This window comes from Coregonus clupeaformis, unplaced genomic scaffold (assembly GCF_020615455.1).
Source record: "Coregonus clupeaformis isolate EN_2021a unplaced genomic scaffold, ASM2061545v1 scaf1632, whole genome shotgun sequence".
Lineage (NCBI taxonomy): Eukaryota > Metazoa > Chordata > Actinopteri > Salmoniformes > Salmonidae > Coregonus > Coregonus clupeaformis.
This window is the reverse complement of record NW_025535086.1, coordinates 95,001-112,500: the sequence shown is the minus strand read 5'-3', so window position 1 is coordinate 112,500 and position 17,500 is coordinate 95,001. Positions and strand designations below refer to the sequence as shown.

Genomic DNA, 17,500 nt, shown 5'->3' with positions numbered 1-17,500 from the left:
CACTGGCTGTGGAAGGTTATGAGGCCTTGTCTCTGTAGGTCCATGGAGCTGTCTCTCCACTGGCTGTGGAAGGTTATGAGGCCTTGTCTCTGTAGGTCCATGGAGCTGTCTCTCCACTGGCTGTGGAAGGTTATGAGGCCTTGTCTCTGTAGGTCCATGGAGCTGTCTCCACTGGCTGTGGAAGGTTATGAGGCCTTGTCTCTGTAGGTCCATGGAGCTGTCTCCACTGGCTGTGGAAGGTTATGAGGCCTTGTCTCCGTAGGTCCATGGAGCTGTCTCCACTGGCTGTGGAAGGTTATGAGGCCTTGTCTCTGTAGGTCCATGGAGCTGCCTCTCCACTGGCTGTGGAAGGTTATGAGGCCTTGTCTCTGTAGGTCCATGGAACTGTCTCTCCCCTGGCTGTGGAAGGTTATGAGGCCTTGTCTCTGTAGGTCCATGGAGCTGTCTCCACTGGCTGTGGAAGGTTATGAGGCCTTGTCTCTGTAGGTCCATGGAGCTGTCTCTCCCTGGCTGTGGAAGGTTATGAGGCCTTGTCTCTGTAGGCCCATGGAGCTGTCTCCACTGGCTGTGGAAGGTTATGAGGCCTTGTCTCTGTAGGTCCATGGAGCTGTCTCTCCCCTGGCTGTGGAAGGTTATGAGGCCTTGTCTCTGTAGGCCCATGGAGCTGTCTCCACTGGCTGTGGAAGGTTATGAGGCCTTGTCTCTGTAGGTCCATGGAGCTGTCTCTCCACTGGCTGTGGAAGGTTATGAGGCCTTGTCTCTGTAGGTCCATGGAGCTGTCTCTCCACTGGCTGTGGAAGGTTATGAGGCCTTGTCTCTGTAGGTCCATGGAGCTGTCCCCACTGGCTGTGGAAGGTTATGAGGCCTTGTCTCTGTAGGTCCATGGAGCTGTCTCCACTGGCTGTGGAAGGTTATGAGGCCTTGTCTCCGTAGGTCCATGGAGCTGTCTCCACTGGCTGTGGAAGGTTATGAGGCCTTGTCTCTGTAGGTCCATGGAGCTGCCTCTCCACTGGCTGTGGAAGGTTATGAGGCCTTGTCTCTGTAGGTCCATGGAGCTGTCTCTCCCCTGGCTGTGGAAGGTTATGAGGCCTTGTCTCTGTAGGTCCATGGAGCTGTCTCCACTGGCTGTGGAAGGTTATGAGGCCTTGTCTCTGTAGGTCCATGGAGCTGTCTCTCCCCTGGCTGTGGAAGGTTATGAGGCCTTGTCTCTGTAGGTCCATGGAGCTGTCTCTCCACTGGCTGTGGAAGGTTATGAGGCCTTGTCTCTGTAGGTCCATGGAGCTGTCTCTCCCCTGGCTGTGGAAGGTTATGAGGCCTTGTCTCTGTAGGTCCATGGAGCTGTCTCTCCCCTGGCTGTGGAAGGTTATGAGGCCTTGTCTCTGTAGGTCCATGGAGCTGTCTCCCCTGGCTGTGGAAGGTTATGAGGCCTTGTCTCTGTAGGTCCATGGAGCTGCCTCTCCACTGGCTGTGGAAGGTTATGAGGCCTTGTCTCTGTAGGCCCATGGAGCTGTCTCCACTGGCTGTGGAAGGTTATGAGGCCTTGTCTCTGTAGGTCCATGGAGCTGTCTCTCCCCTGGCTGTGGAAGGTTATGAGGCCTTGTCTCTGTAGGTCCATGGAGCTGTCTCTCCCCTGGCTGTGGAAGGTTATGAGGCCTTGTCTCTGTAGGTCCATGGAGCTGTCTCCACTGGCTGTGGAAGGTTATGAGGCCTTGTCTCTGTAGGTCCATGGAGCTGTCTCTCCCCTGGCTGTGGAAGGTTATGAGGCCTTGTCTCTGTAGGCCCATGGAGCTGTCTCCACTGGCTGTGGAAGGTTATGAGGCCTTGTCTCTGTAGGTCCATGGAGCTGTCTCTCCCTGGCTGTGGAAGGTTATGAGGCCTTGTCTCTGTAGGCCCATGGAGCTGTCTCCACTGGCTGTGGAAGGTTATGAGGCCTTGTCTCTGTAGGTCCATGGAGCTGTCTCTCCACTGGCTGTGGAAGGTTATGAGGCCTTGTCTCTGTAGGTCCATGGAGCTGTCTCTCCACTGGCTGTGGAAGGTTATGAGGCCTTGTCTCTGTAGGTCCATGGAGCTGTCTCCACTGGCTGTGGAAGGTTATGAGGCCTTGTCTCTGTAGGTCCATGGAGCTGTCTCCACTGGCTGTGGAAGGTTATGAGGCCTTGTCTCCGTAGGTCCATGGAGCTGTCTCCACTGGCTGTGGAAGGTTATGAGGCCTTGTCTCTGTAGGTCCATGGAGCTGCCTCTCCACTGGCTGTGGAAGGTTATGAGGCCTTGTCTCTGTAGGTCCATGGAGCTGTCTCTCCCCTGGCTGTGGAAGGTTATGAGGCCTTGTCTCTGTAGGTCCATGGAGCTGTCTCCACTGGCTGTGGAAGGTTATGAGGCCTTGTCTCTGTAGGTCCATGGAGCTGTCTCTCCCCTGGCTGTGGAAGGTTATGAGGCCTTGTCTCTGTAGGTCCATGGAGCTGTCTCTCCACTGGCTGTGGAAGGTTATGAGGCCTTGTCTCTGTAGGTCCATGGAGCTGTCTCTCCCCTGGCTGTGGAAGGTTATGAGGCCTTGTCTCTGTAGGTCCATGGAGCTGTCTCTCCCCTGGCTGTGGAAGGTTATGAGGCCTTGTCTCTGTAGGTCCATGGAGCTGTCTCCCCTGGCTGTGGAAGGTTATGAGGCCTTGTCTCTGTAGGTCCATGGAGCTGCCTCTCCACTGGCTGTGGAAGGTTATGAGGCCTTGTCTCTGTAGGCCCATGGAGCTGTCTCCACTGGCTGTGGAAGGTTATGAGGCCTTGTCTCTGTAGGTCCATGGAGCTGTCTCTCCCCTGGCTGTGGGAAGGTTATGAGGCCTTGTCTCTGTAGGTCCATGGAGCTGTCTCCACTGGCTGTGGAAGGTTATGAGGCCTTGTCTCTGTAGGTCCATGGAGCTGTCTCTCCACTGGCTGTGGAAGGTTATGAGGCCTTGTCTCTGTAGGTCCATGGAGCTGTCTCCCCTGGCTGTGGAAGGTTATGAGGCCTTGTCTCTGTAGGTCCATGGAGCTGTCTCTCCACTGGCTGTGGAAGGTTATGAGGCCTTGTCTCTGTAGGTCCATGGAGCTGTCTCCACTGGCTGTGGAAGGTTATGAGGCCTTGTCTCTGTAGGTCCATGGAGCTGTCTCTCCCCTGGCTGTGGAAGGTTATGAGGCCTTGTCTCTGTAGGTCCATGGAGCTGTCTCCACTGGCTGTGGAAGGTTATGAGGCCTTGTCTCTGTAGGTCCATGGAGCTGTCTCCACTGGCTGTGGAAGGTTATGAGGCCTTGTCTCTGTAGGTCCATGGAGCTGTCTCCACTGGCTGTGGAAGGTTATGAGGCCTTGTCTCTGTAGGTCCATGGAGCTGTCTCTCCCCTGGCTGTGGAAGGTTATGAGGCCTTGTCTCTGTAGGTTCATGGAGCTGTCTCTCCACTGGCTGTGGAAGGTTATGAGGCCTTGTCTCTGTAGGTCCATGGAGCTGTCTCCACTGGCTGTGGAAGGTTATGAGGCCTTGTCTCTGTAGGTCCATGGAGCTGTCTCCACTGGCTGTGGAAGGTTATGAGGCCTTGTCTCTGTAGGTCCATGGAGCTGTCTCTCCCCTGGCTGTGGAAGGTTATGAGGCCTTGTCTCTGTAGGTCCATGGAGCTGTCTCCCCTGGCTGTGGAAGGTTATGAGGCCTTGTCTCTGTAGGTCCATGGAGCTGTCTCTCCACTGGCTGTGGAAGGTTATGAGGCCTTGTCTCTGTAGGTCCATGGAGCTGTCTCCACTGGCTGTGGAAGGTTATGAGGCCTTGTCTCTGTAGGTCCATGGAGCTGTCTCTCCACTGGCTGTGGAAGGTTATGAGGCCTTGTCTCTGTAGGTCCATGGAGCTGTCTCCACTGGCTGTGGAAGGTTATGAGGCCTTGTCTCTGTAGGTCCATGGAGCTGTCTCCACTGGCTGTGGAAGGTTATGAGTCTGTGTCTCTGTAGGTCCATGGAGCTGTCTCCACTGGCTGTGGAAGGTTATGAGGCCTTGTCTCTGTAGGTCCATGGAGCTGTCTCTCCACTGGCTGTGGAAGGTTATGAGGCCTTGTCTCTGTAGGTCCATGGAGCTCTCTCCACTGGCTGTGGAAGGTTATGAGGCCTTGTCTCTGTAGGTCCATGGAGCTGTCTCCACTGGCTGTGGAAGGTTATGAGGCCTTGTCTCTGTAGGTCCATGGAGCTGTCTCCACTGGCTGTGGAAGGTTATGAGGCCTTGTCTCTGTAGGTCCATGGAGCTGTCTCCACTGGCTGTGGAAGGTTATGAGGCCTTGTCTCTGTAGGTCCATGGAGCTGTCTCCACTGGCTGTGGAAGGTTATGAGGCCTTGTCTCTGTAGGTCCATGGAGCTGTCTCCACTGGCTGTGGAAGGTTATGAGGCCTTGTCTCTGTAGGTCCATGGAGCTGTCTCTCCCTGGCTGTGGAAGGTTATGAGGCCTTGTCTCTGTAGGTTCATGGAGCTGTCTCTCCACTGGCTGTGGAAGGTTATGAGGCCTTGTCTCTGTAGGTCCATGGAGCTGTCTCTCCCCTGGCTGTGGAAGGTTATGAGGCCTTGTCTCTGTAGGTCCATGGAGCTGTCTCTCCACTGGCTGTGGAAGGTTATGAGGCCTTGTCTCTGTAGGTCCATGGAGCTGTCTCCACTGGCTGTGGAAGGTTATGAGGCCTTGTCTCTGTAGGTCCATGGAGCTGTCTCTCCACTGGCTGTGGAAGGTTATGAGGCCTTGTCTCTGTAGGTCCATGGAGCTGTCTCCACTGGCTGTGGAAGGTTATGAGGCCTTGTCTCTGTAGGTCCATGGAGCTGTCTCCACTGGCTGTGGAAGGTTATGAGGCCTTGTCTCTGTAGGTCCATGGAGCTGTCTCCACTGGCTGTGGAAGGTAATGAGGCCTTGTCTCTGTAGGTCCATGGAGCTGTCTCCACTGGCTGTGGAAGGTTATGAGGCCTTGTCTCTGTAGGTCTATGGAGCTGTCTCCACTGGCTGTGGAAGGTTATGAGTCCTTGTCTCTGTAGCTCCAGGACTATGACCTCTACAGTAGCTCCAGGACTGTGACCTCTACAGTAGCTCCAGGACTGTGACCTCTACAGTAGCTCCAGGACTGTGACCTCTACAGTAGCCCCAGGACTGTGACCTCTACAGTAGCCCCAGGACTGTGACCTCTACAGTAGCTCCAGGACTGTGACCTCTACAGTAGCTCCAGGACTGTGACCTCTACAGTAGCTCCAGGACTGTGACCTCTACAGTAGCTCCAGGACTGTGATCTCTACAGTAGCTCCAGGACTGTGACCTCTACAGTAGCCCCAGGACTGTAAAGCCTGTTGTAAATTCAATCCAAGTATTTATTTATGTTTAATAAAAAAATAGATCACCACTTTTTGTACAAAGTACAGTTAGGTCAAAGCCGTAGTTTGACCTTTGAAAGAGTGATGAAGTGAATGATGTCCCTAACCTGCAAACCTCCATTTCTTTCTCCATCAGAATAGTATGCCCCTGTCAGCGGGGCTGTTTAAGAGTGAGAGGAGGAACACCAGTCCCCAGTGTCCTCCCAGACTGCATGTCCAGTTCCTGACCCCGGTGCTGTGGAGCAGGGTACCCAACCACTTCCTCAAGGTGGACGTATCCCGGGTCAACGACCGCCATGGCTGGCTGGTCACCTGCTCTGAACCGCTCCAGTTCATGTCCCTGCATATACCTGAAGAGAACAGGTGATGACCCTGCCCTGCCCTGGCCCACTCGTCAGGAGTGAGGAAGGGCATAAATATAGTCCAACATCTCTGTCAAGAATTGAACTAGCTATAGATTTTTTATTTTCTTATTAGAAATTAGTGCAGCGGTGAACGATAGCAGAAAAGGTGAACAATAGCAGAAAAGGTGAATGATATCAGAAAAGGTGAATGATAGTAGAAAAGGTGAATGATAGCAGAAAAGGTGAATGATAGCCGAAACGGTGAACGATAGCAGAAAAGGTGAACGATAGCAGAAACGGTGAACGGTAGCAGAAAAGGTGAACGATAGCAGAAAAGGTGAACGATAGCAGAAAAGGTGAACGATAGCAAAAAAGTGAACGATAGCAGAAAAGGCGAATGATAGCAGAAAATGTGAATGATAGCAGAAAAGGTGAACGATAGCAGAAAAGGTGAACGATAGCAGAAAAGGTGAACGATAGCAGAAAAGGTGAACGAAAGCAGAAAAGGTGAACGAAAGCAGAAAAGGTGAACGAAAGCAGAAAAGGTGAACGATAGCAGAAAAGGTGAACGATAGCAGAAAAGGTGAATGATAGCAGAACGTAATGTATGAGAAGCAATAAAATGTTGCAATCAGAAAGTTCCTCACTAAGCTGTGTCAGTTTAACCTTCTGTGTGTCCTCTCTCCTCCTCCCCCTTCTCCACCTCCTCCTCTACATCTCCCCCTCCTCTTCCTCCTCTTCCTCCTCCTCCTCCTCTTCTACCTCTTCCTCCTCCTCTTCCTCTTCCTCTCCCCTTCTTCTCCTCCTCCTCCTTCTCCTCTACATCTCCTCTTCTTCCTTCTTCCTCTTCCTCTCCCCTCCTCCTCCTCCTCCTCCTCCTCCTCCTCCCCCTCTCCTCCTCTTCCTCCTTCTTCCTCCTCTTCCTCCTCCTCCCCCCTCTCCTCCTCCCCCTCTCCTCCTCCTCCTCCTCCTCCCCCCTCTCCTCCTCCTCCCCCTTCTCCACCTCCTCCTCTACATCTCCCCCCTCCTCTTCCTCCTCTTCCTCCTCCTCCTCCTCCCCCCTCTCCTCCTCCTCCTCCCCTCCTCCTCCTCCTCCTCCTCCTCCTCCTCCTCCCCAGGTCAGTTGATATCCTGGAGTTGACTGAGCAGAAGGACCTGTTGAAGTTCCACTATCATACTCTGAGGTTGTACTCTGCTGTGTGTGCTCTGGGGAACAACCGTGTGGCCCACGCCCTCTGCTCCCACGCCGACGAGGCACAGCTGCTCTACGCCATAGAGAACAAGTACATGCCTGGTCTCCTCAGGACTGGATACTACGACCTGCTCATAGACATCCACCTCAGGTAGGTAGCCCACAGGTCAGAGAGGTGGGCCAGGAACCGGAAGGTCGCTGGTTTAAGTCACGGTCGTGTCGATGTAAAAGTGGAGACTGAACTGGCTGCAGTTGGGCTGTTGGGTCAGATCTACCATTAGCATTGTGCCCTTGAGCAAGGCACTTAACCCCCACAACATGCTGTCCATCCAGGCACTTAACCCCCCACAACATGCTGTCCATCCAGGCCCTTAACCCCACAACATGCTGTCCATCCAGGCCCTTAACCCCCACAACATGCTGTCCATCCAGACACTTAACCCCCACAACATGCTGTCCATCCAGACACTTAACCCCCACAACATGCTGTCCATCCAGGCACTTAACCCCCACAACATGCTGTCCATTCAGACACTTAATCCCCACAACAGGCTGTCCATCCAGACACTTAACCCCCACAACATGCTGTCCATCCAGACACTTAACCCCCCACAACATGCTGTCCATCCAGGCACTTAACCCCCACAATATGCTGTCCATCCAGGCACTTAACCCCCACAACATGCTGTCCATCCAGGCACTTAACCCCCACAACATGCTGTCCATCCAGGCACTTAACCCCACAACATGCTGTCCATCCAGACACTTAACCCCCCACAACATGCTGTCCATCCAGGCCCTTAACCCCCACATCATGCTGTCCATTCATGCACTTAACCCCCACAACATGCTGTCCATCCAGGCACTTAACCCCCACAACATGCTGTCCATCCAGACCCTTAACCCCCACAACATGCTGTCCATCCAGGCACTTAACCCCCACAACATGCTGTCCATCCAGACACTTAACCCCCACAACATGCTGTCCATCCAGGCCCTTAACCCCCACAACATGCTGTCCATCCAGGCCCTTAACCCCCACAACATGCTGTCCATCCAGGCCCTTAACCCCCACAACATGCTGTCCATCCAGGCCCTTAACCCCCACAACATGCTGTCTATCCAGGCCCTTAACCCCCACAACATGCTGTCCATCCAGACCCTTAACCCCCACAACATGCTGTCCATCCAGGCCCTTAACCCCCACAACATGCTGTCCATCCAGGCCCTTAACCCCCACAACATGCTGTCCATCCAGACCCTTAACCCCCCACAACATGCTGTCCATCCAGGCCCTTAACCCCCACAACATGCTGTCCATCCAGGCCCTTAACCCCCACAACATGCTGTCCATCCAGGCCCTTAACCCCCACAACATGCTGTCTATCCAGGCCCTTAACCCCCACAACATGCTGTCCATCCAGACACTTAACCCCCACAACATGCTGTCCATCCAGGCACTTAACCCCCACAATATGCTGTCCATCCAGGCACTTAACCCCCACAACATGCTGTCCATCCAGGCACTTAACCCCCCACAACATGCTGTCCATCCAGGCACTTAACCCCCACAACATGCTGTCCATCCAGACACTTAACCCCCACAACATGCTGTCCATCCAGGCCCTTAACCCCCACATCATGCTGTCCATTCATGCACTTAACCCCCACAACATGCTGTCCATCCAGGCACTTAACCCCCACAACATGCTGTCCATCCAGACCCTTAACCCCCCACAACATGCTGTCCATCCAGGCACTTAACCCCCCACAACATGCTGTCCATCCAGACCCTTAACCCCCACAACATGCTGTCCATCCAGACACTTAACCCCCACAACATGCTGTCCATCCAGGCCCTTAACCCCCACAACATGCTGTCCATCCAGGCCCTTAACCCCCACAACATGCTGTCTATCCAGGCCCTTAACCCCCACAACATGCTGTCCATCCAGACACTTAACCCCCACAACATGCTGTCCATCCAGACCCTTAACCCCCACAACATGCTGTCCATCCAGGCCCTTAACCCCCACAACATGCTGTCCATCCAGGCCCTTAACCCCCACAACATGCTGTCCATCCAGACCCTTAACCCCCACAACATGCTGTCCATCCAGGCCGTTAACCCCCACAACATGCTGTCCATCCAGGCCCTTAACCCCCACAACATGCTGTCCATCCAGGCCCTTAACCCCCACAACATGCTGTCTATCCAGGCCCTTAACCCCCACAACATGCTGTCCATCCAGACACTTAACCCCCACAACATGCTGTCCATCCAGGCCCTTAACCCCCACAACATGCTGTCCATCCAGGGGCTCCTCTCATAGTGTGGGGGAAAAGGCAGAAGATCCATTTGTGTTCCAACCAAATGGACAATAAGCTGATTTCTTCTCTCCCCAGTACCTATGCCACGGCGCGTCTCATGATGAACAATGAGTACATCGTCCCTATGACGGACGAGACCAAGTCCATCACCCTGTTCCCTGACGAGAAGAAGAAGCACGGCCTGCCAGGGATCGGCCTGAGCACCTCCCTCCGCCCACGCATGCGCTTCTCCTCCCCCTCCTTCATCTGCAGCGGAGCCGACTGCTTCCAGTTCAGCCCCGAGTTCCCCCTGGATATCCTGAAGACCAAGACCATAGAGATGCTGACGGAGGCGGTGAGCGAGGGAGTCTACACGTCAGAGATCCTATAGGGGGCAGCACCGAGTTCCTGTTTGTTCCTCTCATTAAGTTGTTCTACACCTTATTGATTATGGGGGTGTTCCATAACGGGGACCTGAAGAACATTCTACAGCTGATAGAACCCAGCGTGTTCTCAGAGGGAGGGGACACGGCCACGGACCCGCCCACGGACACGCCCCAGAGTGATGTCCCTAAGGGAGGAAGAGGGGGGGAGGGGCCTGGAGCAGAGGAGAGGAAGGTGCCTAAAGGACTGCTCCAGATGAAACTACCGGAACCTGTCAAACTGCAGGTACGCAGAACACGCTGGACATGCTATTTGCATATCCTTCTGGTTCCAGAAACCTAATGTAGCATCATTGTTTCTATGTCCTTTCCCATAAATGTAACCTGTCATAAATCACTAGCTGTCCGGTAAATGTAACCTGTCATAAATCACTAGCTGTCCGGTAAATATAACCTGTCATAAATCACTAGCTGTCCGGTAAATATAACCTGTCATAAATCACTAGCTGTCCGGTAAATGTAACCTGTCATAAATCACTAGCTGTCCAGTAAATGTAACCTGTCATAAATCACTAGCTGTCCAGTAAATGTAACCTGTCATAAATCACTAGCTGTCCGGTAAATGTAACCTGTCATAAATCACTAGCTGTCCAGTAAATGTAACCTGTCATAAATCACTAGCTGTCCAGTAAATGTAACCTGTTATAAATCACTAGCTGTCCGGTAAATGTAACCTGTCATAAATCACTAGCTGTCCGGTAAATGTAACCTGTCATAAATCACTAGCTGTCCAGTAAATGTAACCTGTCATAAATCACTAGCTGTCCAGTAAATGTAACCCGTCATAAATCACTAGCTGTCCAGTAAATGTAACCTGTCATAAATCACTAGCTTTCCAGTAAATGTAACCCGTCATAAATCACTAGCTGTCCAGTAAATGTAACCTGTCATAAATCACTAGCTGTCCAGTAAATGTAACCTGTCATAAATCACTAGCTGTCCAGTAAATGTAACCTGTCATAAATCACTAGCTGTCCAGTAAATGTAACCTGTCATAAATCACTAGCTGTCCAGTAAATGTAACCTGTCATTAATCACTAGCTGTCCAGTAAATGTAACCTGTCATAAATCACTAGCTGTCCAGTAAATGTAACCCGTCATAAATCACTAGCTGTCCAGTAAATGTAATCTGTCATAAATCACTAGCTGTCCAGTAAATGTAACCTGTCATAAATCACTAGCTGTCCAGTAAATGTAACCTGTCATAAATCACTAGCTTTCCAGTAAATGTAACCTGTCATAAATCACTAGCTGTCCAGTAAATGTAACCTGTCATAAATCACTAGCTGTCCAGTAAATGTAACCTGTCATAAATCACTAGCTGTCCAGTAAATGTAACCTGTCATAAATCACTAGCTGTCCAGTAAATGTAACCTGTCATAAATCACTAGCTGTCCAGTAAATGTAACCTGTCATTAATCACTAGCTGTCCAGTAAATGTAACCTGTCATAAATCACTAGCTGTCCAGTAAATGTAACCCGTCATAAATCACTAGCTGTCCAGTAAATGTAATCTGTCATAAATCACTAGCTGTCCAGTAAATGTAACCTGTCATAAATCACTAGCTGTCCAGTAAATGTAACCTGTCATAAATCACTAGCTTTCCAGTAAATGTAACCTGTCATAAATCACTAGCTGTCCAGTAAATGTAACCTGTCATAAATCACTAGCTGTCCAGTAAATGTAACCTGTCATAAATCACTAGCTGTCCAGTAAATGTAACCTGTCATAAATCACTAGCTGTCCAGTAAATGTAACCTGTCATAAATCACTAGCTGTCCAGTAAATGTAACCTGTCATTAATCACTAGCTGTCCAGTAAATGTAACCCGTCATAAATCACTAGCTGTCCAGTAAATGTAACCCGTCATAAATCACTAGCTGTCCAGTAAATGTAACCTGTCATAAATCACTAGCTTTCCAGTAAATGTAACCTGTCATAAATCACTAGCTGTCCAGTAAATGTAACCTGTCATAAATCACTAGCTGTCCAGTAAATGTAACCTGTCATAAATCACTAGCTGTCCAGTAAATGTAACCTGTCATAAATCAAGTCCGACCACCAGCGGGTGAACAGAATTAGCTGCTGATGGCGTGATTTGCATCTCTTGTGCTGCTATTTTTATTTTTCTTATACTTTTTTTTATACACCCGTTGTATTTGGCGCATGTGACAAATACAATTTGATTTGATTTGATCTTAAAGTGGGTGCCCTGCAAGTAATGCCGGTGGGCAAGTCTGCTGTCGGCACGGCAGAGTCACTTTGGAGGGCCTCCTGGCTGCAGAGTGCTCGTTGCTAACTGGGCTGTGTCTCCCTAGATGTGCCGCCTGCTTGCAGAGTGCTCGTTGCTAACTGGGCTGTGTCTCCCTAGATGTGCCGCCTGGCTGCAGAGTGCTCATTGCTAACTGGGCTGTGTCTCCATAGATGTGCCGCCTGGCTGCAGAGTGCTCGTTGCTAACTGGGCTGTGTCTCCCTAGATGTGCCGCCTGCTTGCAGAGTGCTCGTTGCTAACTGGGCTGTGTCTCCCTAGATGTGCCGCCTGGCTTCAGAGTGCTCGTTGCTAACTGGGCTGTGTCTCCCTAGATGTGCCGCCTGCTTGCAGAGTGCTCGTTGCTAACTGGGCTGTGTCTCCCTAGATGTGCCGCCTGGCTGCAGAGTGCTCGTTGCTAACTGGGCTGTGTCTCCCTAGATGTGCTGCCTGGCTGCAGAGTGCTCGTTGCTAGCTGGGCTGTGTCTCCCTAGATGTGCCGCCTGGCTGCAGAGTGCTCGTTGCTAACTGGGCTGTGTCTCCCTAGATGTGCCGCCTGGCTTCAGAGTGCTCGTTGCTAACTGGGCTGTGTCTCCCTAGATGTGCCGCCTGATTGCAGAGTGCTCGTTGCTAACTGGGCTGTGTCTCCCTAGATGTGCCGCCTGGCTGCAGAGTGCTCGTTGCTAACTGGGCTGTGTCTCCCTAGATGTGCCGCCTGCTTGCAGAGTGATCGTTGCTAACTGGGCTGTGTCTCCCTAGATGTGCCGCCTGGCTGCAGAGTGCTCGTTGCTAACTGGGCTGTGTCTCCCTAGATGTGCCACCTTCTCCAGTACCTGTGTGACTGTCAGGTGCGCCACCGTATCGAGGCGGTGGTGGGCTTCAGCGATGACTTCGTGGCTCATCTCCAGGACAACCAGCGGTTCCGCTATAACGAGGTCATGCAGGCGCTCAACATGTCTGCTGCCCTGACTGCCAGGAAGACCAAAGAGTTCAGATCTCCTCCTCAGGAACAGGTAGAGGGAGGGCTTATCGATCGATCGATCGATCAGTGAATATCTTCACACTGTCATATCTTTATCCGCCTGGTATGTTCCCCACCATTGCTGGGGTCAAGTCTTGGTCTCACTTTATTTGGATTGTCCTGATGTTTCATCTGTAGCTGTACAGATGGTCATACTATAAACAAACAATCTGTTGATAAGCAACTGCTTGCTAAGGTTACGGTTAGGATTAGAATAAGGGTTAGGGGAAGGGTTAAGGTTAGGGTTAGGATAAGGGTTAAGGTTAGTAGATAGTTGAATTGTTACTGATAGTCTGTAGAGCATCTACAGATGGACTATCCAAATAAAGTGTTACCCAAGTATTTTCTGTTTTGTTAAATGAAGCTCTTTCACCAGTTTGTGCCCCCCGAAATGAATACTTAACCGATCAGGGCCGTAAGTTTGTTGAGCAGGTTGGTACCGTTCAGTGATTTTCTCCTCTCCTCTCAGATCAACATGCTGCTGAGCTTTAAGGATGAGAAGGTGGACTGTCCCTGTCCAGAAGACATCAGAGAACAGCTTGTAGACTTCCATGAGGACCTGATGACACACTGTGGTATGTCTGTTTAACACTATATATAGTACTGGGCTGGCTCCCATAGTTTCTTTTTCCCTAACCAGGCCAGCCAAGTACAGCTCAGCTTGGTTTGGCTCAGTTGTGAGCTTCGTTGAAGTCATTACAGTGACCTTGAATTCATTACATTTACATGTTATATTTTAGTCAATTAGCAGACGCTCTTATCCAGAGCAACTTACAGTGAGTGCATACATTATTATTATTATTTAAATCATACTGACCCGTGGGAATCGAACCCACAACCTTGGCGTTGCAAACGCCATGCTCTACCAACTGAGCTACATCCCTGCTGGCCATTCCCTCCCCTACCCTGGACGACGCTGGGCCAATTGTGCGCCGCCCCTTGAGGTCTCCCGGTCGCGGCCGGCTACGACAGAGCCTGGATTCGAACCAGGATCTCTAGTGGCACAGCTAGCACTACGATGCAGCGCCTTAGACCACTGCGCCACTCATAATAGTGTTAAAAGTTTTTCACAATCCCTGTTGGATTACACACAGCACTAAGTTAACACATTATCGACCCCTTCTCTCTTCAGGAATAGAGATCGACGAGGACAAGCTGAACGAGGCGGACAGTGATTTCACCATCCGAGGAAGACTCATGTCTCTGGTGGAGAAGGTAGTCTACCTGAAGAAGAAGATGACCTTCCTGCCGAAGAACAAGAAGAAAGTTAAGAAACCCAGTAAGACCTCTCTCTGTTACACAGACACATGAAGAAGTCCAGTTAGACCTCTCTCTGTTACACAGACACATGAAGAAGTCCAGTTAGACCCTCTCTGTTACACAGACACATGAAGAAGTCCAGTTAGACCTCTCTCTGTTACACAGACACATGAAGAAGTCCAGTAAGACCTCTCTCTGTTACACAGACACATGAAGAAGTCCAGTTAGACCCTCTCTGTTACACAGACACATGAAGAAGTCCAGTTAGACCCTCTCTGTAACAGACACATAAAGAAGTCCAGTTAGACCTCTCTCTGTAACAGACACATAAAGAAGTCCAGTTAGACCCTCTCTGTTACACAGACACATGAAGAAGCCCAGTAAGACCTCTCTCTGTTACACAGACACATGAAGAAGCCCAGTAAGACCTCTCTCTGTTACACAGACACATGAAGAAGTCCAGTAAGACCTCTCTCTGTTACACAGACACGTGAAGAAGTCCAGTTAGACCTCTCTCTGTTACACAGACACATAAAGAAGTCCAGTTAGACCCTCTCTCTGTTACACAGACACATAAAGAAGTCCAGTAAGACCTCTCTCTGTTACACAGACACATAAAGAAGTCCAGTTAGACCTCTCTCTGTTACACAGACACATGAAGAAGTCCAGTTAGACCTCTCTCTGTTACACAGACACATAAAGAAGTCCAGTTAGACCTCTCTCTGTTACACAGACACATAAAGAAGTCCAGTAAGACCTCTCTCTGCAGACAGGACATAACAGGACACAGTAGTCTGATTAAATACCAATATCTTCTTTAGATAACAGTAGAATGGACTAATAGTTATTGACGTACTCCTCTTCATCCCCATTAGTAAGGATATAATGACTGACGTCCTCCTCTTCATCCCCATTAGTAAGGATATAATGACTTCCCTCCACTACTTCCTGTCCTTGGCGAATACAGAGAATAAAACAGGCTCAAGTTTTCTATCTACAGTATGTCCTCGTCTAGCCTGATCTAACCAACTCCTACCTGATCCCAGATCTGTTTGTGCTGTCTTACCAACACCTACGCCGCCTGACAATGACCATAGGAGTTGGATAGACGGATGAGATCAGGTAGGAGTTGGTTAGACAGCACAAACAGATGAGATCAGGCTGGTCCCTTTCTGGGTCTGACTGTCTCTCTCTCTTTCTTTCTGTCTGTCTCTGGGTGTCTGTCTCTGTCTGTCTCTCTCTGTCTGTCTATGTATCACTGTCTGTCTCTGTCAGTCTCTCTGTCTCTCTGTCTCACTCTCTCTCTCTCTCTCTCTCTGTTAGTATCTGTCTTTCTGTCTGTCTGTCTCTCTGTTAGTCTATGTCTGTCTGTCTGTCTGTCTGTCTGTCTGTCTCTCTATCTCTCTCTCTCTCTCTCTCTCTCTCTCTCTCTCTCTCTCTCTCTCTCTCTCTGTTAGTATCTGTCTTTCTGTCTGTCTGTCTCTCTGTTAGTCTCTGTCTCTATGTCTGTCTGTCTGTCTGTCTGTCTGTCTGTCTGTCTGTCTGTCTGTCTCTGTTAGTGTCTGTCTGTCTCTGTTAGTGTCTGTCTGTCTCTGTTAGTGTCTGTCTGTCTGTCTGTCTGTCTCTGTCTGTCTCTGAACTACAGTATAATAGAGAGAATAGACTAGCCTAAAGGTTGTCTCCATGTCCTTGTTCCAGTGCTTGCTGTGTGTCTGACCGCGGTGCGCTCGTTGCCTAAAGGTTGTCTCCATGTCCTTGTTCCAGTGCTTGCTGTGTGTCTGACCGCGGTGCGCTCGTTGCCTAAAGGTTTTCTCCATGTCCTTGTTCCAGTGCTTGCTGTGTGTCTGACCGCGGTGCGCTCGTTGCGTCCTCTCCTTCAGGCACCTTGCAGCAGCTGACCAGTGAGACCATGGTGCGCTGGGCCCAGGAGAGCGTGATGGAGGACCCAGAGCTGGTCAGAGCCATGTTTGTCCTCCTCCACCGTCAGTACGATGGCATCGGGGGCCAGGTCCGGGCCCTACCAAAGGCCTACACCATCAACTCAGTCTCTGTGGAAGATACCATCAAACTGCTGGCATCTCTGGGACAGATCAGATCACTGCTGTCTGTACGCATGGGGCGTGAGGAGGAGAAACTCATGATCAGAGGGCTGGGGTAAGGGCACTACACTACATACTACATACTACATACTAACCTTGCATGGGGCGTTCACTTTATATGATACATTCTCTCAAGAAATCAAAGAAGGACTTTTTAAGCTTGGTATACTGTATGTTTACAAAACCAATATAGTTCATAACCAAGTGTTTACTAGCTGTTACGATGAGTTTCTCGGGTATCGAAGAATCAAGGATCTGATCTGGATCAAGGTCTGGTATGACTAGCTGTTCTATGACATCATAACACTAGCTCTCCACTGCTTCTCTCTACAGAGACATCATGAACAACAAGGTCTTCTACCAGCACCCCAACCTGATGAGAGCTCTGGGAATGCACGAAACTGTCATGGAGGTGATGGTTAACGTCCTGAGTGGAGGGGAATCCAAGGTAACAGCTCACACGGGGTTGTGTGTGTGTGTGTGTGTGTTTGCTGTTTGAAGCAGGGTTTCTTTTTTTAATGACATTTGCTCCATTTGTGTATTGGATAACTAATTAGTTAATTCCAAAAATGAACGTAGAAACATGAAAGTACAAGGAGGTGATTCTGTAGCAATAGTCCAGGGAAAGAGAGACAGCAGATGGAATGAACTGGGTTGGCATCCCAAACGACACCTTATTTCCTGTTTAGGGACTATCTCAAAGTAATTACTGATTGATAGTTCATTGATGTCATCTCTTTGTAATTCTGGAAAACATTTCTAATGTCAGTTCTTTCCCCGTTCACAGTGTAATATTGGAACGCAAAGTAAACTAAGTAAAATAGTGTTGACTTGTCTCTTACTTGTTGTTAAGGAAATCACCTTTCCTAAGATGGTGGCCAACTGCTGCCGTTTCCTGTGTTACTTCTGTCGCATCAGTAGACAGAATCAGAAAGCCATGTTCGATCACCTCAGCTACCTGCTGGAAAACAGCAGCGTCGGGCTTGGTGAGTGTGTTCAGCTTCACGGCCTGTGTCTAAAATGGCACCCCTATTCACTATATAGTGCACTACTTTAGACCAGAGCCCTATAGGACTTAGATGAAAAGTAGTGCACTTTCTAGGGAGTAGGTAGATTTTTTTAGGATGCAGCCGTTGTCTTTCCATTTCAATCTGATGAGATCCGGGGTGCTTTGATATGCTCCATAGGTTTTTACAGCCACTTTAGCTTGCAGGAGATAACGGTGTGTGTGTGTG

The 17,500-nt window shown here is 50.2% G+C and overlaps 1 protein-coding gene across 1 annotated transcript in view; it reads left to right on the top strand.

Moving 5' to 3' along the window:
- Positions 1-17,500, top strand: part of LOC121563437 (ryanodine receptor 2-like) — a gene marked incomplete at both ends in the record, with an annotated part of 114,373 nt that overhangs the window by 7,900 nt on the left and 88,973 nt on the right. The window contains 10 exon segments of the mRNA XM_045218533.1: positions 5,484-5,710; positions 6,810-7,034; positions 9,290-9,555; positions 9,558-9,862; positions 12,698-12,898; positions 13,376-13,481; positions 14,039-14,185; positions 16,047-16,320; positions 16,599-16,713; positions 17,119-17,251. Coding sequence (XP_045074468.1) covers positions 5,484-5,710; positions 6,810-7,034; positions 9,290-9,555; positions 9,558-9,862; positions 12,698-12,898; positions 13,376-13,481; positions 14,039-14,185; positions 16,047-16,320; positions 16,599-16,713; positions 17,119-17,251 — 1,999 coding nt within the window.